At 40.3% G+C, this 22,703-nt stretch overlaps 1 protein-coding gene and 1 long non-coding RNA gene across 14 annotated transcripts in view; one reads left to right on the top strand and one right to left on the bottom strand.

The window, feature by feature from the left end:
• Positions 1 to 22,703, bottom strand: part of ABLIM2 (actin binding LIM protein family member 2) — a 335,657-nt gene that overhangs the window by 13,453 nt on the left and 299,501 nt on the right. For 12 of the 13 annotated variants that reach the window (XM_056802386.1, XM_056802381.1, XM_056802379.1 and 9 more), the window contains one exon: positions 21,193 to 21,506. In XM_056802386.1, the coding sequence (XP_056658364.1) occupies positions 21,304 to 21,506 (203 nt within the window). In that variant the 3' untranslated portion in view covers positions 21,193 to 21,303. Of the gene's footprint in view, positions 1 to 578; positions 20,861 to 21,192; positions 21,507 to 22,703 lie in introns of those variants that run through there. The other variant, XM_056802380.1, reaches the window with a different exon arrangement.
• The window catches only part of LOC103104773 (uncharacterized), a 29,796-nt gene continuing 12,227 nt past the window's right edge, over positions 5,135 to 22,703 (top strand). The window contains exon 1 of the long non-coding RNA XR_469220.2: positions 5,135 to 5,264. This is a non-coding gene — a long non-coding RNA (uncharacterized LOC103104773). The remainder of the gene's footprint in view (positions 5,265 to 22,703) is intronic.

The following is a 22,703-nucleotide window of genomic DNA, read 5'->3' as shown; positions in this document are numbered from 1 at the left end:
ACCCCAGTTGCATTTGGACAGTTGAATATTCAGTTCAATTCAAATGTAATGCAAAGGCAGATACCAAATGGAATGCAATCTTGTCTGATATTGACTAACCAGGGGAACTACTGAATTTCTCAGAGCCTCAGTTTCCTTTTCTGTAATGGCAAAAAAAAAAAGAAATCTTCAAGTTTGTATGAAACTAGAAAAAAAAAGAGTTGGCGAGCTGGTCATGGAAGGAGGATTAAGGGTAACAGGCAGACAATCCATGTCTTATAATTCTGAAATATAAAAGGATCAGAGGAAAGTCTTCAGGTTGTTCCATTATACAGATTCTCTCTGGAGAATACATGAAAAGACAAAGACAGGAATTGTTGAGGAAGAGAAGGCACAGTGGAGTTATCTCAAAGTATTGAGAAACTGAGGCCACTAAAACCACAACAAAATACTATCCTTACTTACATACATATATTTATATATGTATGTACACATATATAAAATACGTAAATGTATATTTATATACTTAAATATATATAAAATATAAAAAGTTATATATGTATATATATATATATAAATAAAACCCTTTCCTTCTTGATATTAAATATCAACTCTAAGCAGAAGAATGGTAAAGGCTAGCCAATTGAGGTTAAGTGACTTGCCCAAGGTCATATAGCTAGGTCAGACAGACTTTTGGAGTTGGAATTTAGGACTATGATACAGGTTACAGACACACTCACACACATACACACATTTGATTCAGATCAACAAATATTTAGTTAAGCAGATGATCAGCTACATGAAAGACACAGTATTTAATATTAGTCATCCAGAAATTTTAAATAAAAGAAAACAGCCCATTTGTCCAAGAAATTTACAATCTAACTAGGTGGGGTGGAAGGAAGAGAGGAAATAGTCTGTACCCAAATAAGAATATTTCTATTTATGAAGTACTCTCAGGAAATTTGAACAGAGATAAGTAATTGCAGGAAGATGGTTATTTTCCATCTCTATCTGCTAGCTTATAGTAATTAAGGAACAGCTAACAAAAGTAATCAGGTATTAATATGTTAACAAATGGATCATCATATACCCTTATTCCCCAATATATACTCTTTGATTCACTGGCCTCTTTGCTGTTACACAAACAAGACACTCAATCTCTTATCTCCCAGCATTCTCTTTGGCTGTCCTCCATGTCCAGACTATTCTTTCTTCCCATCTCCTACTACTTTTATCTTCAAGTCTCAACTAAAATCCCATTTCTGTAAGAAGCTTTCCTTTATTCTCTTAATTCCAGTGCCTTTTCTCTGTTATTTCCTATTTCTCCAGTATGAAGTTTGCTTTGTAGATGTTTAGTTGCACATGGCACAGGGGTGTATGGGGTGCTCAGGGAGGGGTAATATCTCTGGTATGGAGGGCTTGTCGTGCCCTCCTAGGGCAGCTCTCCAACCTCTGACCCTGACACCCAGCTCTCACTTGTGGCTCCTAGTAGCTGCTAGCATGGGGCAGCGGCCACACCCCAGGCAACGGCTTCGACAGGCCGACTAAACCTTGTGAGAGTAGCCATTGGGTCATCGTGGACCCCTGGTGAACTAAGGCTTTGCTCAACCAGCATGTGAAGACTGTTTCGGCGGAACAGGCAGAAGAAACCAACAAGAAGGTTCAACGGCTGAGATGGCGATGCAGCAAAGTACTGTGGAGTGCTTAGGGCGTGTTGGAGTACAAAAGACAACACGGCCATCCAATGCAGCTGAGGAAGTCTCCAGACGTAACAATTTTTCGTGCCACTGGACCCAGGCTTCCAATGCCGAGAGATGGGACTGTCTCTGTGCATCGACTTTTCCACTTAAATCTTAATGCACAGGTGTCTTTGTGCACAAAAACGCACAAAGACAATCGTCATCCTCGGTTACTGAGACTACTACAGGAATGCCTCTTCCATTGAGACTCCTTGAGGGCAGGGACTGTCTTGCCTCTTTTTAAATCTTTAGCATTGCACCTGACATGCAATAGGAGCTTAATACATGTTTGTTGGTTATTATCCCTTTAAAAACTGTCAAGAAGTTCTCTCTGACAGACTTTGAAGACGAATAGGCCATTGGAAGGGGAATATTTGCCGTATCCCTGGATGCCTCGAGAAAAGCCAAGCTATTAATTGGAGGTAGCGGAGTAGCCTTGGGGAGTGTAACTCTAGCACTTCTACAAGAGGAAAAAGTTATCTTCCTGCCTTCTCCTTCTCTCCCCACAACTCCAATCCAACAAGAAAAAGGAGCTACAGAGCCAAGGAGTCAGGCACAAGAAGCAGCTTCCAGGAATGTGACTGCTGGCAAAAAGAGAGGATGACCAAGTAGGAATTCCATTAAGAACTGGCTCTGGCAGTTGAGCCTGGGTTGCAGAGGTGAGGAGCTCCAGGGAGCCCAGCTGAGCATTGTACCCAGGAGAGACATTGCCCCCGAATGGAACCAGAAGAACACCATTAGTAGGCGGGCCAGGACATTAGGCCCTGGAGCGCCAGAAGGGTCAGTTGCCTTGAATACATGTGTTGCCTGTATTATCTAAGTTTCTGCGCACTTTCCCCTGAGATGCTCTGTTTGTTGAAGAATGTACCTCAAATGAATGGGGATGGCGGCACGTTTTTAAGTTCCTTTTCTTACTATTGCACTCAGTAACTGTTTTCACTGAATTGTGTATATCAACTGTTAACGGTCAACTCATCGGGAAAGACTGGTTGAGTTCTAGTTTTAAAGTCACGTGGGAGAAATGGATAAAATCTGTGTGCTGTGAATTTGGGAAAAACTTAACAGAAGAAAGTAACTTCTGGAGTCAAAGCAAGGGAGTTCCCTAGTGTGTGAATGGAGGCAGACCCTCAATCTGTATTTTACTCAACAATAGGATATATAAAGCCCCCGATTCAATCTGAAGGAGGCTTCCACTATCAGCCCCACCAGGATATTCTAAAGGATTAACTAAGAGACCTACTGCTCTGATTGGACTAACTACAGAGGAAAGCATCCCCCTTAGGATGATCTCTGATCTCTGGCAACTCCAGAGACTGCAAGGCTTAACATGTTCCAACCTAAAGGTTGAGACATTCTCCCTTAAACGACCCAACCAGTTGTCCCTATTTCATTTCCACATAAACAAGTGGCTAAGCAGACTTGGCTCCTTTTGCCACCAGTAATTTTAGTCTAAGGCTGTGTAAAGGGCACAGTGGCTAGAGCACCTGGCCTGGAGTCAGGAAGACTCATCTTCTTGAGTTCAAATCCGGATGTAGATATTTATTAGCTCTATGACCCTGGGCAACTCACTTAACTCTGTTTGCCTCATTGTCTTCACTGGGAGAAGGAAATGGCAAACTACTCTTGGACTTTTGCTAAGAAAATCCCTAATAGGGTTAAGAGGAATTGAATAGAGACACACACAAAAAAGCTGTGTAAAACCCTTCATCTCCCTTTGTTCTTCCAGTTGCGATCTGCTATTGCTAATGAAAATTTCTTTAAACCCTTACCTTCCATCTTAGAACCAAAATACTGGGTATTGGTTCTAAGGCAGAAGAGTAGCAAGGGCTAGGCAATGGGGGCTAAGTGACTTGCCCAGGGTAACACAGCTAGGAAGTGTCTGAGGTCATATTTGAACCCAGGACCTCCATCTCTGGGAATGGCTCTCAATCCACTGAGCCATGCAGCTGCCCCCAATTAATTTTTTTTTATGTTCTAGCTTTATTTTTCCCCCCTTTACATCTTACCTTTTGTCTTAGCGTAAGTATTATGTATTGGTTCCAAGGCAGAAAAGTGGTAAAGGCTAGACAATGGGGATTAAGTCACTTGCCCTGGTCATATAGCTAGGAAGTGTCTGAGGTGACATTTGAACTCAGAACCTCTTGTCTCCAGGGCTGGTGCTCAAACCACTAAACCATCTAACTGCCCTCTGCTCCTTGACTTATTCTCTCTCTGGTCAAAAAGGGGTCTAAGCTGGATCTTATGTCTTCTAGGTTGAGGAATTGCCCAACAGTTACCTGACCTCAAGTGGAGATGTCTGAATAGGAAAATCTCCTTCCCATGGTCAGGTCTGTGAATTAGGACACTTACTCTGGCAGCTGCTGTGTGGCCGAGCCACCATGCATTTATAAGACACTTGCTGTGTGCCAGGCATTGTGTTGATTTAGACTGTGGAATGGCTTGGAGAAGGGAAGGAAGAGAAAAGGGGAAGGGGGGGGGGGGGCGACTGGCTAGCAAGGGCTGCTGAAATCCAGGAGAGAAGAGCTGTGGGAGCAGGACAGCCATCTGATAGCATGGGGCGGAGGGTGTGGAGGAGGCCCAGTGAGTCAAAGATGACTGAAGAACTGGAGGAAGCTGGTTTCAGCACTCCTCTTTTTAATTAAGATTAGGAACAGGTCTTCTGGGGAAGTAGGAAGTTCAGGTTTTAAGTGGGCTGGATTTGAGGTTCCGGGAGGAAGGATGCTCTGATAAAAATATCTACAAATTAATTACAAACAGAGAACTGAAATTCAGAGGAGAGATTGTGAGATACAGACAACAAGAATAGCAACAATAAAAGTAATAATGATATTTGGGGATTTCTTTACCTACATTATCCTCTCTCCTCCTCAAAATCACCCTGTTAGATAGATTATTCTCATTTTATAGACTGAAGAAATTAAGAATGTGACAGTTGAAAGTGTCTTGTCTAGGGCCCCACAGCTAGTAAGTATCTGAGGCAAGATTTGAACCCAGGTCTTCTTGACTCCAAGTCCAGTTTTCTATGCACTTTTCTGAACCTAGAGATGTTAGTTGAAGCAACTAAACTGGATGAGATCAGTGTCAAAAGGTATAGAGAAGTGCTAAAGACCATGGGGCCATGCTCTCCTTTAGAACACTGGGAGGAAGATCCTTCTCTTCCTTCTCACTTCTGAGACCCCCTCTCTTTATTCCCCTCCGAGCTTGCTCTCACTCTCACTGCTTCTTTTTTGGGGTCTCATAGTTAACAGATGGACCTAAAAGGGGCTGGAAATTGTCCTGGGAAATTGGGGCAGGTACCCCCATAGTAATGCCATATTTTCCCCTTTAGATTCCAGTTTCAAAGGAAGAGTGGCAGATAAACATCACAAACATACATGCAGGTCAGGTTATTTCCTCACAGGCCATGAATGCAATTATTTTGACAGAGTTCTGAATGTTAAACCTAGGAAGCAGAAAGGAAATGAAGTGAGATGCAAACTCTGTTTTGAAGGCCTGTTGGAGTCTACCAAAAAGAAGACTGCCTACCAGCGGGGGACCAAAACGGTATGTTGGAAACTTGACAACCTTGTATGTGCCAGTCAGAGAAGGCCAAGATTGTTATCTTACACACCACACACCACACACCACACACACACACACACACCCTAGATATCAATTAGTCCAAGCCCTTCATTGTTCAGATTAGAAAACTGAGGCCCAGAAAGGAGATGTGATTCTTTCTTCTTTTTAAATCCTTCCTTTCCATCTTAGAATCAATATTGTATATTGGTTCCAAGGCAAAAGAGTGGTAAGGGCTGGGCAGTGGGTATTCAGTGACTTGCCCAGGGTCATAAAGCTAGGTGATTTCTTTTTCAAGGCCCAGTCAATAAATAGGAGGGACAAGATCTGAGCCCATTCTAAATCCAGAAGACTGAAGTATGTCCAGGGTTCTTTCTATCTCAATGTCCTGTGCAGAAATGATTGGGTTGTTTCAAAGACAGTAAGAAGCAAGAGCTTTTTAATTATTAAAGAAAGGCAATTATCCCACTTTTATCATTATTATTTTTTAAAAAAAACCCTTACCTTCCAACTTAGAATCAGCACTATATATTGATTCCAAGGCAGAGGAACAGTCAAGACTAAGCAATAAGGGTTAAGTGATTTGCCTAGGATTATGCAGCTAGGAAGTATCTGAGGCTAGATTTGAACCCAATGTCTCCTGTCTATAGGTCAGGCTTTCAATCCACTGAGCCACCTAGCTGTTCCCTTTATCCCACTATTTTTGCAAAAAGAAAAATCTCTCTCTCTGTCTCTGTCTCTCTCTATTTCTCTGTCTCTCTCTGTCTCTGTCTCTGTCTCTCTGTCTCTCTGTCTGTCTGTCTGTCTGTCTCTCTGTCTCTCTCTCTCTCTCTCACACACACACACACACACACACACCTCATAACAACAGCAAAGGCTCCCAGTTCTGAGTTATTAGTGTGAGTCTAAACAAGTCTAGTCACCTCTTGAAGCTATGAATTTCTCATCTGTAAAATGAGGCAAATGATATGTCTGTATTTCCTGTTTGACAAGCTTGCTACAAGCAAGGTCTTAGTACAGCAGAACCAACCCCAACTGTTACTCCAGGGCAACTAGTCAACACATATATTCTGAACAAGACTATCCTTTGTAACCTTGCCTAATTGGCCCACTGACCTCGGACTGGAGACTTCTGATGTGGGGGAGCCCACTACCTCTTTGGGTAGCCTCATCTACTTTTCGACCAGTCTAATCATTAAGAAGTATTTTCTTACATGTGGAGTCTTCATTTGCCTCTGCAATTTCCATGGATATTTCCTATTTGTGCACTTCAAGGTCAAGATGAATAAAGTCTCATCTCTCTTTCGCATGAGAGTCATTCAACTACATTGGTACCTTGGCACAGGAGTTTAATTCATTCCATGGCCAAGCTCTTAACTCAGTTTGCTCCTGTGTCAAATTGCATTTCCCCATTTAAATTAATGGAAGTGCAATTAGTCCATTCCAACTCCCCCCCAAAACACACAAATTGTTTGTTTTATATGCTTTTAAATATGAAAACGTACCTTATAAATCATGAATAATAAATATATTTATAGATAATAAGAATGTAAAGACATAAACTTGCTTATGAAATATTATTTGCCTTCAAGGTCAGGCAAAGATGCTGACAGAGAAGGTTTACATTTTGTGCACTATTGCTTAACATAACTTACTCTCTATACACACAATGCTACATTTAAATGCAAAATTGACTATACATTACTTGTGATATCTAACTTTATTGCTATTTTTTTACTTTATTTATCATCATTTTCTTCATTGAATTTTGGCTGTTTTGCCATGCCTTCCTCAATTTCACTTAGAGGTTGTTTTAACAAAGATCTTTCTATGGAAGCTTGTTTCTTCCTCCCTTTCAGAATGTTTTGATAATATATGAAACAAGTGTCATCACACAGCTCCAATGTACGACTATTGTAATTTTTTCTGTATGTGTCTTTTCAATAAACTGTTTAATTTCTTCCCAAATCCTCAACATTTTCTTAACCTTGCTTGTACTGATTACTTCATCCACCTTGGACTCATTCCACTGGCAGAAGCTTGTGATTCAAATATCTGCTCATGATTTAAAGCAAAAAAATCCTAATCATGACAGCTCATATCTGAAATTGCTGGTGACTTAAGGTGCTCATGATTCAAGGTTCCATTTTACTTGAAGAGAACTATCCTGTTTCCCGTGAGCTTTCTCTTCTCTGGAGCAAATATCTGCAATTCCTTCAATTCTCACATAGCAAGAACCTGATGCCCCTTTTCATCTGGCTGCCCTTCTCTGGATACTCTCTGGTTTATCATTGCCCTTCATAATATGTGGTACCCACTTAATGTCAGATTTACAAAGGAAGTCCTCAACTTGAATCCCTCTTTTTTTTTTTGTAAATTAAAAGCAATTGTTTCATACAGAAGTGTCAAACTCTACTGGTCACCCCCAAACATATTAAATTGTAATTAGGAAACATTTAATAAATAAAATACAAAAGGACATAGGAAATGTTAACTTGTGGTTCTCTAAGTCAGTATGTGACCTGAAGGGATCTTTATAACTCATCCATTTCCACTTGAATTTGACACTACTGTTCAGAACACCTCTCATTTTTCTCTTTTTAACTATTTAGTTTCCTTATACATATAAGAGCAACACTGAAATCCCACAACCATAGAATTGGAAGGAATGTTAAAGAAAGGACAGAAAGATGGATATAACCACTTCTTAAGTGCCTGCTTTCTGCTAGGAACTGTTCTGAACACTTTTATAAATATTTTCTTATTTCATCCTCACAACCCTGGGATGGTGGCCTTTTCCCCAGTTTACAGTTGAAACTTAGGCCAACAGAGGTTTTGCAACTTGCCCTGAGTCATCCAGCTAGGAAGTAGTTAAGGCTAGATTTGAATTCAGGTTTTCTTGACTCTTGGCCAAACTCTTTATTTCCTGTGCCACCTTGGGCAGTTTTCCATTTGTTGCCATTGTTTAACCATTTCAGTCATATCTGACTCTATAATTCCATTTGGGGGGTTTCTTGGCAAAGATACTGGAATGGTTTACCATTTATTTCTCTAGCTCATTTTACAAATGAGGAAACTGAGAAAGTCACCCGGCTAGTGTCTGAGGCCAGATTTAAATTCATCAAGAGGAGTATTCTTGATTCCATGGGCAGTGTTGTGCTACCTAGTTAATTATATCCACACATATGGTCAAAGGACATCATAGTCTATACATAAGGCCAAAGGACATCAAATTCAAGTTATCTAATGAAGGAATCTTCTCTATGACATTTCCAATAAGAGTTAATTCCACTTCTGTTTAAGCTTTCTTTTTTTTTAAATCCCTTTTCTCTGTCTTAATCAATACTAAGTGCTAGGCAATTGAGGTTAAGTGACTTGCCCAGGGTTACACAGCTAGGAAGTGTCTGGGATCACATTTGAACTCAGGACCTTCTCATCTCCAAACCTGGCTCTATTCACTGAGTTACCTACCTGCACCTTTCAGTGACTGTAATGGAACTGTCCATCCCACATTTGATCAGTTCCAATTGTCCTGAAATTTTCCTTTATATTGGGTCAAATTGGTCTCACTGAACTTTCCATTTAATGTTTCTAGTTGTGCCCTCTGAGGTTGAGGAGAACAAATCGATTCTAGGGTTCTCATGGTGACCTTTCAGGCCATTAAAATATTGTGATCATGACCCCTTCTCCTAAGTCTTCTCTTTTCTTGACTAAGTATTCCTAGTTATTTTTTCCTTCTTTTTAAACCCTCATCTTCTATCTTAGAATCAACATTGTGTATTGGGTCCAAGGCAGAAGAGTGATAAAGGCTAGGCTGCAGGGGGAGGGGGGATACAGTTAAGTGACTTACCTAGGGTCTCACAACTGGAAGGTTTTTGAAGCCAGGATCTCCCATTTCTAGTCCTGATTCTCAATCAATCCAATGAGCCACCTAGCTGCCCCATTTCCCTAGTTCTTTAAATTATTTCCCGTATGACAAAGTTTCTATACGTCACCCTATTCTAGACCAAATTTCTTTCCTGGCTCCCTCTTCTTGCTGCCATCATGCCTCAAAGCATATAACAAATATTCTGGAGCAGGCTAAACCCAGAAGAAGATAATACTCTATGGACTAGGCATTTGTGAATAAGGTCAGGACTTCAAGGACCAAATTCTAATGATGGCTTGTACTAAAGAGAGCCCTTTGGGGGACCTTGATAGACAGGGAAGGTGTGTGCACATGTGGCAGGGTAGTTGGCATGTCAGTTTTCTAATCCCAGGGCACTGATAGTGTCACTGACTTCTAGACATTGCTATATAGAGTTAACATGTCTAAAAGCTAGGAAATCAGACTTGTGGGAAAAGAGAATTCTTGTTACCATAGTGAAACACTTCCCAAATAACTCCCTATCAAGCAATGCAAACAATGAGGTTAGGGTACCAAAGGTACAAGTCTCTGCTGATGGGGGTGGGAGGGAAAGTAAATGACAGAGATTTTTGTCCATTTATTGTTCCTTAAAGAAAGTAGGCATTTGAATAATTTTCTCTTAAAAGAACTTTATCCTTCATTTGGGTATAATCCTTTCCTTCTTTGACCTTCAATTGCTTCTATAAAATTGGGAAGGAGTTTGATCTAAATCAGAGGTTCTTAAAGCTTGAGTTCATGAATTTGTTTTAAAAATATATTTTATAACTCTTCCAATATAATTGTTGTCTTTGTAATCCTATGCATTTTATTCAATTAAAAAGATAATTTTGAGAAGTTCCTAAGTTTCACTAGATTGCCAAAATGATCCATGGCAGAGAAAATTTTAAGAAAAACAAAAGAACAAAATAGAGGCAGCTAGATGACTCAGTGGACAGAAAGTCAGGCCTGGAGATAAGAGGTTCTGGATTCAAATTTGACCTCAGACAATTTCTATTTGTATGACCCTGGGCAAGTCACTTAATCCCAATTGCCTATCCCGTACTGATTTTCTGCTTGAAACTGATATTTAGGATTGATTCTAAGACAGGATGAAAGAGTTGGTTTTTGTTTGTTTTGGGGTTTGTTTGTTTTTAAAACCTTACCTTCTGCCTTAGAGTCAATACTGTGTATTGGCTCCAAGGCAGAAGAGAGGTAAGGGCTAGGCAATGGGGGTTAAGTGACTTCCCCAGGGTCATACAGCTGGGAAGAAGGATTGTTTTTTAACTTGATCTAGAGGATTTCTTAACAATTCTGGCATTCTAGGTTCTAGGTATTTAAGCCTCTTCTTGCTTTGGTTTGTTTATTAAAGGAATTAAGTGTAACATAACATTCTATTTCAAATCTGAATCAATATTTGATACCCGGGGGCAGCATTTTATACCTTGCACAGTCACTACTCAACTTCACAAAGGATTGATTGTTCAGGGCACCCCAAGCCTGCTCCTGCTTTCCAGAATTCATTGAAGTCACTGAGTGAATTAATAGCCAGCTCTGGCTTTGTGCCCCAAGAAGCTATTACCTAATCCTGCCCAACTGTTTTGGGCTCTGGCTCTAAACCAAGAAAGATCAGATAAGAAAGGTCCCAGGCTTGACTCATTCCAATCTGGGTAACTTTAGCCTTTCCCCAGAGTTCTCCTCCCTCCTCCGGGAACACCTGGGCTGCCCCCTGGATTCCTCCACACCTTAAGGGAATTCAAATGTTCATAAAACTTATTTAGAGCTGGTAGGGATTTTAGAAACTCTAGTTTAATCCAATTGCTTTAGGACTGTGGATCCCAGGGAGAGGAAGTGGTTTGTTTTCACTTTCTTCCAGTCAAACTGTCCTCCTTGTTGTTTTTTCTGTTGTTTTTAACCCTTACCTTCTGTCATAGAATCAATACTGTGTATTGATTCCAACACAGAAGAGCAGTACAGGCTAATTAATGAGGGTTAAGTGACTTGCCCAGGGTCACATAGCTAGGAAGTATCTGAGACCAGATTTGAACCCAGGACCCCCATGTCTAGGCTGGCTCTTAATCCACTGAGCCATCTAACTGCCATCCCACCTCTCCCCCAATAATGTTCTTAGACACATCATACTATGTCCTACAGCTGTGCCTGTGAATGAATGATTCCATTGAAGTCTTGGGGGGAAGGGTGGTTGTCACCATTGCTCATTTCTCCAAGGAGGAGTCCTGAGTTTCCTTAAAAACACATCTTTGGGAACACGTCCTTAACGTGCCTTGATCACTCTTCCCATCCTCCCAGTTTTTAGGCTTCCAGTTGAAATAATTTTGTATATTCTTATATTTACTTACTTGAGGACATACTTTACTTCTCCCTCCCCCCACCCCACCTCAATAAATATAAAGACATCCCTTCCACATCTCTAGGGTTAGCCTTGATCTGGAAAATCCATGCAAACATTTTCAGCCCCCTCTTTGGACCAGAGAAGAAATCTGAAATTTTTTCTTTTTCTTTTTATATGCACTGATGAGTTACTAACTTTTCAAGATAATCTCTACATTTTCTGGCCTCTGTGTGTCATCTGCTGGCCTTCATATTCTTGTTGCAAACTTTACCGTTTTACTTATTTTAACTTAAAAAAAGAAATTGGCCATATTCGTGGTTTTAAAAGATGAAATGTGGTGATATTATACAATATTATACAAGTCTTTTGTGATTGGAGTTTCTAAACTTTTTGTGTGTTATTTGCTGGCCTTTGTGTGTCATTATAAGCTTCTACAAAACTTTCCCCAAATTGCCACTTGGTTTCTTATGCCAACTTGTGCTACATTGAGGCTGTGACTGGGGAAAGTCGGAATATGGAAGGGATGCCTCGTACATTTGTTTTGGGAATTTTAACTTTGTATTCCCTTTGACTAACATAGCTAATAGGCACTCCAGAAGTGTTAGTCAGATTGTTCCAGGTCACACTAAGTGGCAGGTTCCCTATAAGGAACATTTCAGAGTAAAAATCCAGGCACTTCCCACTCAAAATGTCACTGGTAGAAGCAGGTCTCACAAGCATTTATTAGACACCTCTCTTTTCCAGAGGAAACAGAAGCTTACTGAAAAGTGATTTGTTCAGGATTACAAAGCCAATACATTGGAATCAGGATTCATACAGTCAGTCAATACAATGAATAATTTTTAGGGGCCTACTTTGTACCAGGAAGCTAGGCTGGTGCAGTCGATAGAGCACCAGACCTGAAGTCAGGAAGACATGAGCTCAAATCTTGTCTCAGACATTTGTAAGCTTGGGTAACCCTGAGCTCAACCTCCTTATGTCTCAGTTTCCTTAACTGTAAAATGGGAATAATAGCAGCACCTTCCTTCCAGGGCTGCTGTATTAAATGATATAATGTTTAGCAATTGTTTAGCAAAATGCTGGGCACCTAGTAGGTACCATATAAATGCTCATTCCCTCTCCTTCCTCCTGGGCAAATAGCCTGCCTTGCTGTGGACTCAGCACAAAGTGACTTATAGTTCCTACCAAGAGAAATCCACTTCTTCAAGAAAAATTAGTCTGGGTTTTCAAAAGGTGATTTAAGTTTTGGACTTAGAGGGAGGAGGAAGAGCTGGATACATATTTTTGAAGTTTTCACACTTCCTAATCTAACTAGTTTGATGAGTATTACCAAAAGGGGTATTTTTGAACTTTGGGGTCATTTAGAAAAAGATTAACAGTCCTCTTGGGCACATTCATATATATAATCTTCCTCCACTTCCACTACTGACCTCCCTGACTTCCTTTAAGTACTGAATACAATCCTACTTTCCACAGGAAGCCCTCCACAATCTTTCTAAATTCCAGTGCCTTCCTTTTCTTAATTATTTTCTACTTAACCTGTATAGAGCTTAAAAAGCATATATGTGTTAGCATGTGTCTCTTCTATTCGATTGTGAGTTCTTTGAGGGCAGGGACTGCCTTTTGACTCTTTTTGGATCCTCAGGGCTTACCATAGTGCCTGACACATAGTAGGTGCTTAATAAATGTTTACTGAATTGAAGGAGCAAATCCAGGATGAGAACCCAGTTCATCTGACTAAACCCAGAGTTCTTTCCATTGCAACCTACTGTCTCCCTAGGATGGGAAACTCACTGGCTTCTCTTCTGACCTGATGGCCTGGGTTCTCTAATTCCTGCCTCAGAGAAGCCTAAGAACTGACTCACACTTGGGACATTTGGCTTTGCCATGAAATGACTGTGACTTTCAGTCAATATACTGAGTATGCTCATTCATTAGAAATTCAGGATTACATATACCTATACTCCCTTTTGCCTCTGTTTCCTCATCTCTCTGTCAAATGATTTAGAGAAGGAAATGGCAAACCACTCTAGGGTCCTTGTCAAGAAAACCCCAAATAGGGTCACAGAGTTGGACATGACTAAAAACGACTAAACCACAAAAAAGGCTAACTGATCTAGGACTGGAGCTGTCGATGGAGTAGATAGAATGAAGGAAGAAGTAGTAGTAAAATTAATAATAGCTAACATTTACATAGCAATTACTTTGTGCTGGGGACTAAACTAAGCATGTCACAATTATTACTGCATTTGATCCCTGAGAGGTAGGTGCTATAATTATTCCCATTTTACACTTGAGGAAACGGAGACAAACAGGGTTAAGTAACTTGTCTATCTGTAATCACATAGCATAAGTGTCTGGGGCTGGATTTTAATTCAGGTCTTCCTGACTCTACATCAAGTATGCCATTGATGATGTCAACTTGAAATCTGAAGACCTCAATTTTGCCCCTGTCCCTTGAGAAGTTCCAGACTCACCTATTTCAGAATGAATAATAGACCTTTAAGTACTTGATGAGTCCAGCTTAGGTGGGGCTAGCAGATCTAATCAAATTTAAGTACTCTTTTGGACTTATTATATCAGAGGCTCATTCCCAAGAAGACCAACACCTGTGAAGGAACCATCCTTTTATTATCCATTGTCAGTAGACCACTCCCTGGTACCCCAGCCTCTGGCTACAGCCTCTTTCCCAAGGCTGCTTACAACCAGTCAGTGTATATCTGATGCCCTGCATTCCCCAAAAGGTATATAAGATTCCTAGGTTCTAGTGTTTCTTTGGAGAATCATCCTCGTGGTGCATTCTCTCAGAGACACTGTCCCCAGAGCTCCAGGGTTTTGACTCTGTGTAGTATCCTGGCATCTGGCTCTGTGATGGCGGCCGATTATACTGGACCTTTCTCTTTCCTGATTATTAATTACTTGGTTTTATCTGACTACTTTAGTAGTTCTGTGCTTTTTCCAAGTTGACAATGACAACTTGGCAACTTATTGGATATGTGAAGGGAATGGAAGTTAGGAGTTAAAGATGAGTCTAAGGTTGTTAGCCTGTGTGACGAGGAGAATGATGGTAGCTTGACAGTGATAGGAAAGACATTTTGAATTTGAGATATCGAATGGACACCTAGTATAAAACGTCGAAAAGTCAGTGAGATTGTAGCTCAGTAGAGAGACTAGGGCTGCATATAGAGATCTGAGAACATCTTCATAGAGATAATAATTGAATTCATGAGACCTATATTATGCAAAGACAAACTACTCTAGGCCTGGCTAGCTTTAAAGAGGACAATGATTGGTGAGGTTTATAAAGAGCCATCAGGTTACAAAGCATATTCTCCTTCCCCTCTGCATCTCCCCAAATCTGATAAGTATTGTTATCCCCCTCTTACTGAGGGAGAAACTGAGTTAGGATTGAAGAAGAGAAATAACTTGTCCAAGATATCACAGCAGTAGTTCTACAGCTAGTTTCTGTCTATGACACAGCAGAGCTCTTTATAATTGTTCTGTTGGGCTTGGGCCAGCAGCATGGGTAAACTCTGCTTGGGTAGGCTAACAAAGAGCTCCAGTTGCTTCTTTTAGGGTATGGTATAATATAAATTCATTTATTTGGCATTCAAAGCCCTTTATAATCTGTCTCTAGCCCTCCTCAGCTTCTCACGTATCACTCCCCTTCATGTCCTTTTGTGTCCAGTGAAACTGGCCTCCTTATTCCCCATCTTCTACTTCTATGCTTTCATACAAGCTGTCCCCAAGCTTGAGATATTCTCTCATCCCACTTCTGCCTCTCAGAATTCCCAGTTTCCTATAATGCTCAGTTCAAGTACCACCTGCTATGAGAGGGGAAAAGAATAAGCATTTATTAAGCACGTATCACGTACCAGATAGTGTACTCCTCAAATCCTGTCCATTCATTTAACCTCTCTAAACAGTTTTCTCATTATCCACTTAACGGGATAATAATAGGACCTACCTCCTACGGCTATCCTGAGGATCAAATGGAAATAATGTGCAATAATAATACTAACATTTATATAGTAGCGCCCACTATGCACCAGATTGTGCTAAGCCCTTTGCAAATATCTCATTATATCCTGACAACAACCTTGCAAGGTAGGTGCTTTCATGTGAAATGAACATAAATCTGTATCCTTCTTCCATTTCCAAAAGGCAAGTCTGGAAAATCCATTCTGGTCTCCCCTCTACCCTTTGACTAGGGAATGAAGCTGAGGCTTTTCTGTATAAGGTGAAGTCTTTGGCTCTCTTGCATCTTGGAAGATGCTTGTTTCTTGTCTCACATGACTCGTGGAGTCCAGAAGATTGGCCTCTGACCCTGACTGGGGTCAAGTCTGTCCAACCAGGGAGATCCAGAAAAAGTGGCATCAGCACAGTTATAAGCTATAGATAAAGGAAGTTTGCTCTCTCTTGGCTAGGAAGCAGCTGGAGGGGACATACAGTGAGTGGTGAGCTCAAGATAGGTAGGCGACTGACAATGTAATTATGTGCTTTTTCTCTCTCCAACCAACTTTCACTATTTAATAAATAATTATAAATTAATATGCAATCTCCAGAGAATTTCAATCTTAACACTAATATCTGCATTTTGCAGTTGAGGATACAGACTTTTTCAAGGTTACACAGATAGTGTCTGATGCCAGATTTGAACTCATCTTCCTGATTTTGGTCCCCAAAGTCTATTCAAACCTTAAATAAATTGAAGGTAACTGTCAGGCTCAAATTTGTTGGTGAGTTGGGAAGATGTCTATCCTAAGCATGTGAAAACATGAAAACATCCCCTGGTGGAATGGGTGGATAGGAACAATTTGTTCCAGAGGCCATGAAGGTGGCTAAAGTGGGCACTGTGGAGCACTTAAAGCTTGGTCAGACATCAAAGAGGCCACTGAACTATTGAGAGAGTTGGGCAGAAGACTCTGTGCAACTCTGTCTCACTTAAATCCAGTTCACGGGTAAGTCAAGGCCTCATCCATGATGAGACTGATCCTCTTTGAAAAAGAAGGAAAAATAGCCACAACAACATTTTTTTGTTCTTCCTCTCTCTCCTTTCCTCATCTTCTTCCTCTTTCTCTTTCTCCTTCTCCTCTTCCTTCTTCCTTTGCTCTCGTCTTCCCTCTTCTTTGCCTTCTTATGATTATTACTGAGATATGATCTGTATTTAGATTATTATGGTATGGCATAATTTTATCAAGCCCTTGAAAATTGCTACATATATTGGAAAAAATCTGTGATACCTTGAAGCGTATTTATAAAAAATGATACAAATGTATTAGATTTTTTTCTTCTTTTAAAGCTCTTCACTGCTTAAGGGAACAATAAGAAAAAATTAATTGGGCATTCTCCTGATCATACAGCTTCATTTCCCAGAAGACTGCTCACTAGAGAGTGTTGGATTTTTGTTATGTTTCTGTGCTATCATCAAAAAATCTGCTCTCCTGGGCAAAAGTGATTACATTTAAAACACCCAGGTTTATAGTCCGAATAAAAAAAGCTCCTTTTAATTAAAAAAGAATCGCAAGGATATTCCCTCTGGGTACTTCCAGAAAGAGTTTATCTCATCCCACAAAAGCAACCAGGCTTTACCAATGGTAATGTATTATACAGGGATGTAGCTTTTGATACAGAATTCTGTTTTTGGGGGTGGGAAGTCAGAATGTAGATGTGGGCTCTCTTGACTTTTGAGGATTGCTGCTATTTTTCTGTAACTCATGTTGGGTGTTTTAACTTACATATAACCCTTATCATTAAACTTTGCCCTCTAGGATTCTGTTCTTTCCACTCTTCCTATGGTATCAATGATCTAACTTTGCTCCCAGATTTGCATTTGCCTTAAGCTTTTCTGAAGAGTTGTCTGCATCTTCTGGAATCGACATGCTGAATGAATAATGGTGGCCAAGTGTCTCAATTTTTCTTAAGGACATTAAACTCTCCTCTGGAGGGTTTTTAAAACTTTGCTTCCATGTTTTGACAAGTCTTTTATTTCTTCCCCTTTGGCCTTCATCATCTGGACTCTAGACTCTCCACGTGTATACCCTGGTCCTATCGTGGTGAGCAGTTATTTCCCCATCTGGAAGGCTCTACCCTTGTGGTACAATGCATACCTGTCAATCTCCTCTATTTTGTATTTAAAGCCCTGGGCAACCTGGATTCATCCTATCTTTCTAAACTGATTACATAGTATATCCCCTCATAGACTCTTCATGCCAGAAAAAGATGTCTTCTTGCTGTTCCTTGTCAATAGCATCCCATTTTCTATACCTGGTCCTCCATACCTGGAATATTCTCCTCTCTCCTCTTTGCCTCTTAAATCCAAGCTTAGCTCAACTGTCATCTCCTTTCTTTTCTTTCTTTTCTTTTTTTTTAAACCCTTGCCTCCTGTTTAGAACTGATGATCAGTATATGTTCGAAGGCAGAAAAGAGGTAGGCAATTGGGATCAAATGACTTACCCAGAAGCTCTCAGCTAGGAAGTATCTAAGGTCATATTTGAATCCAAGATCTCTGATTTCTAGGCCTGGCTTTCTATTCATGAAGCCATCTAGTTGCTCCTATCATCTGCTTTCAATAGAGCTTGTCTAGTTTTCTCTAGTTGTCATTCACTTTGTTTGTATTTATCCATGAACATGTTACATCCCCACAATACAGCAGAATGTAAATCTCTTGAAGGGAGAGACTCTCTTTCTTTTGTATTTGAATTCCCCCATGGCAAGTAAGGTGCCTGGCATGAAGCAGGTTTTGGATAAATGCTTGTTAGTTGACTGATTGATGGATGTCTGGATTGCTCAGGCGAGTGAGAACATTAGCACAGTGCCAAATACTTAGGAGTCTTATAAAATGAATCAGGGAACAAGCAGCATTCAGGAAGTAAAGTCTGGAAAACTACAAAGAGTTGCAGTTTATCTAGTTGTTGTGCATATAGGAACTGTTAGTAGAAGAGGGAGCTATCTTCACTCCTCTGAAAATTTAGAATAAATTGAATCTAATTCTGAATAGCCTAGGGTCATATCTATGTGCTGTACAATTTTAAATGTACTTACTACTCTGTTCTATGAAGAAATGGATTCAAGTTTACTTTTTCTTTTTTTAAAACCCTTACTTTCTTTCTCAGAATCCATTTTGTATATTGGTTCCATGCCAAAAGAGGGGTAAGGGCTAGGCAATGGGGGTTGAGTGACTTGACCAGGGTCACACAGCTAAGAACTGTACCAGGCCAGATTTGAACCTACCATCTCTCATCTCCAATCCTGGCTCTCAGTCCACTGAGATACCCAGCTGCCCCTTTATGTTTACTCTTTATGCAAAATGTTACAGTTGATAGCTTGACAAAGAGAAGAATTAAGTATTAGACTCAGAGTCAAATACTTATTTGAAATATTCACTCATGCTTAAAAAGAAGGTATGGAGGTGGGATTGGGGGAACTGCAGACTCGTGGCTGTTTGGGGCAAAGTTTAGATAAATCCAATTAGAATCACAGTGTGAGCCCTCAGTTTAGAAGTCAGCTGACAGTTTCAGATTTCAAACATGTTGCCATGGCAAAACCATAGGATTGGAGGGCTCAGGTAGGAATTCCAACTCTGCTCGCTAGTTATGAGAAGGTCAGAAGCCTCTTTCTCTCTCTTGGTCTTAATTTCATAACATCTCCTGGTTCAAAGGGACCTCAGGGACCAACTCTGTTTGCCTCCCCAAGCTTATTGTGAGGAAAGACCCTTTGTGAGCCATTAAGCACCAGGGAAATAGTTCTGGTTATGATAATGGGCCCTTTAATGGCAGAATCATTTGTATCATAGGATACAGAGTGAGAGGAAACCTCAGAAGTCTTCTGACCCCACAACCCATTTTAATCATGACTAAACTGAGTCCCCGAGAAGGAAAAAAATTTGCTCATGATCATATAGTTAGCATTTTCAGAGAGCCAGAAAATTCAGCAATTCAAGTTATGAATTCAGTCTTTTGACTTTAAATACAATGTTCTTTCTACTTTTATCCAGCCTCCTGGTACCATACTATTGGTCAGAAATTTCTCTAGAGGCACCTAGGTGACTCAGTGAATAGAGAACCAAACTTGGAGAGGGAAGGTTCAAACTGAGTCTCAGACACTTCCTATTTATGTTCCCCTAGGCATCACTTAACCCCAATTGGCTAGCCTTTACCACTCTTCTTCCTTGGATCCAATACTTAGTATTGGTTCTAAGAAAGAAGGTAAGGCTTTAAAAAAAAGAAGAGGAAATTTATTACTAACTAAGCTCTAAGACAAATAGCATTTGATCAAAAACTCTTCCTAAAAATCTCACCCCACCCCCAAAAATGTGCTTTAAAAGAAAGTTGCCTCAAATTATAGGAAACTGCTTTTGGGAAGTATAGTAGGATCTCAGTTTATACAGACAGCACACATGAATTCAGGTATATATGATTGGCAGTCAAAAAAATTCAGGCAGGAAAACATAGAAAGTAAAAATTTTAATTTTGTGCTAACTCTATATTCCCAAGCAGCCTAAAGTCTTATAGCAGTTTACCCAATCACACTCATTCTCACTGTGAGAAACAGTACAGGGAGTCATTACATTGTTCTGCACCAAACATTAGTTCCCCTAACAATCTTTGTCCACTTTGCCCACTTGGAACAATTTGTGTCCGTGTCAAAGCAGTGCTTCTTTTTGTTTTAATGCTATTTTGTTATTAATAATGGTCCCAAAGTACCAGAATAATGATGCCAGTAGCTCTGCTAAGCTTGAAAAAAGGTATAAAGTACCTAGGTGTGTTCATTTAAGAAATACTTATTAAATAATGGGGGTTTGCTCTTATGAACAATTTTCACCTCATGTGAAGGGTCTGGGAAACTATTCTATTGGTCAAGAAAAATAAGTAATATCATGCTGTATAACTGCAAAAAATGAAACCAAGTCACAGAATTTCAAAGCTGGAAGGGACTTCAGAGGTCATTTTGTCCATTCCTTACCTGAAGACAAATCATCTGTATGATATAGCCAACAAGTATTCTCTTAACCTCAACTAGATATCCTGTAATAATGGCAAAATTCTATCTCCCAAGAAAGCTCTAGTTATTAGGAGAATTTACCTTAAATTGAGCCTAAGTCATCTACTTTGCTTTTCGCCATTCTCTTTCTATTTCCCACAGCCTCTGTGGGCAGACAAACAAGACATCCCTTTTCCATTTAACAACCCTTGCAAGACATCTAACATGTTCCCTCTTTTCCTTAAACAAGATTTTTCTTCTCCCAGTTAAACCGCTCCAGATTCTTTAGATCCTCTTTGAACAAGATATCTTCTGGTTCTCTCTGGAGTCTCTTCAACCAACTCAGTTGTTCCTTGGACTCTCCTAAAGGGAGAATGTACTATACCATAGGTAGAAAATCATCCAGATTACCAATGCTCTGTCTAAAATGTGGCACCCAGAGCTGAACACAGTATTCCAGATAGGGTCTGATCAGAGTAAAAGACAATGGGATTATCATTTCCCTCATTTTGGTGGCTTTTCTTCTATTCGGGTAGCTTTTGTGGTTTCCCCATCATGCCACAGTCTCATACTATTTGCTGAAAATGACAGTATTTGGCTATAATTCTTCTTAGGTAATTTCCAGAAGCTGACAGAGGGTGATATACAAGAATCAGCATTGAGCAAAACAAAGCAAAAGAGAAAATCATTCTTACCTCTAGTCTGGTCCTGTCCACATCTTTGGGCAATTTCACTCGAATTCGGTTTGTGACAATGAGCATGTCATAGGGATAGATCTGTTGTAAAAAAGAAAGAGCCCAACAGATTCAATCAGAGTGCTCTGGCTGTGCTAGGGGAAGAGGGGAAGGGGGGTGGGGAGAATGAGTGGCTTTAAAAAATGGCTGATGTAAATCATACATACTTGCATCCATAATTGACATAGACATTTCATAGGGTAAGAACAAGAAATAGGACCCCTTTAACCTGGTCAGGTATGAGACTCCTTCCGCGTTCCCTCTTACCTTGTATTCTGTAAGAAAAAGAGGAGGAGATCATGGGAAAATTTAGAAAATCTATATTTGTGCTTTCTGGTGCAATTAACTCTCAAAGGTGGTATCTCCATGAACACAATTCCATCATGCAGTAAGATGGCTGCATGCACTGGGATCCTCGCATTGGGTGGGTTAGCTTTTCCAACAGCACTAGAAAGGTGCATACATGACTGGCGAGAAGGAATTCTGATTCTTGGTGCTATAAGGCTATGGGATGCCTCTTGTGAAGAGCACAAGGTATGGTCCAGGGGTCTGAATACCAAGTGAGAGACTAGCAAATGCTAATCCTGAATGTGCCATCTCAAGCTCTGTCTCTCTTGATGACTTGAATGAGGTAGAGAAATCTACTGACAACTTCAATTTACCCACTTGGGAAGTGGGTGTTTTAAGGCTTAACTTATGGAGGTATTGTGGAAATGACAATATTGACAACTGTTAAGTATCCACACAATAAAAAAAAATACTAGAAATGCAGTTTTGGAGAGTGGAAAGAATCACCAACTAGAAGTCAAGGAGTCCTGGGTTTTAGTCTAGGTTTTGCCACTGACTGATTGGTTAAGTGACTTTAAGTAAACTAACTTCCTTGTGTCTCAGCTTCTCCTTTGGTCAAATGATATGCTATTTCCTGTATCAATACAAGCTCTTTCTTTCTTTTTTTCCTTCCTTCCTTCCTACCTACTTTCTTCCTTCTTTCCCACCTACCTTCCTTCCTTCCTTCCTCCTTTTCTATCTCCCTCCTTCCCTTCTTTCCTTCCTTCCTTCCTTCCTTCCTTCCTTCCTTCCTTCCTTCCTTCCTTCCTTCCTTCCTTCCTTTCTCCATCCTTTTTTTCCACTTCCATATTTTTTCCTTCCTCCCATCACCTTTTCTCACTGTTCCCTAAACCTGGAATGTCTTCCTATCCTGTCCACCAAATCCTGCCTGTTGGAATCTTCTATATCCTTCAGATACAGCTCAAATGGCTCCTCTTCTATAAAGTATTCACTGCCTCTCCCAGCTGGAAATGATCTTTGCTTCCTTAGACCTTACAAAGCACTTGGTGTATATTATGTCCTTATTCTGTGTTACTTTGCCTTACAGTCATCAGGTAATTATTGAGTATATGCCATATCCTCCCAGATCAATAGTGAACTCCCTGGGGGCAGGGGACATGTCTTCTTTCCTTGTGTAGCTTCCC

Source organism: Monodelphis domestica, chromosome 6 (assembly GCF_027887165.1).
Source record: "Monodelphis domestica isolate mMonDom1 chromosome 6, mMonDom1.pri, whole genome shotgun sequence".
NCBI classification, from domain to species: Eukaryota; Metazoa; Chordata; class Mammalia; order Didelphimorphia; family Didelphidae; genus Monodelphis; species Monodelphis domestica.
Note: the sequence above shows the minus strand (reverse complement) of the source record. Positions and strands in the feature narration are given on the sequence as shown.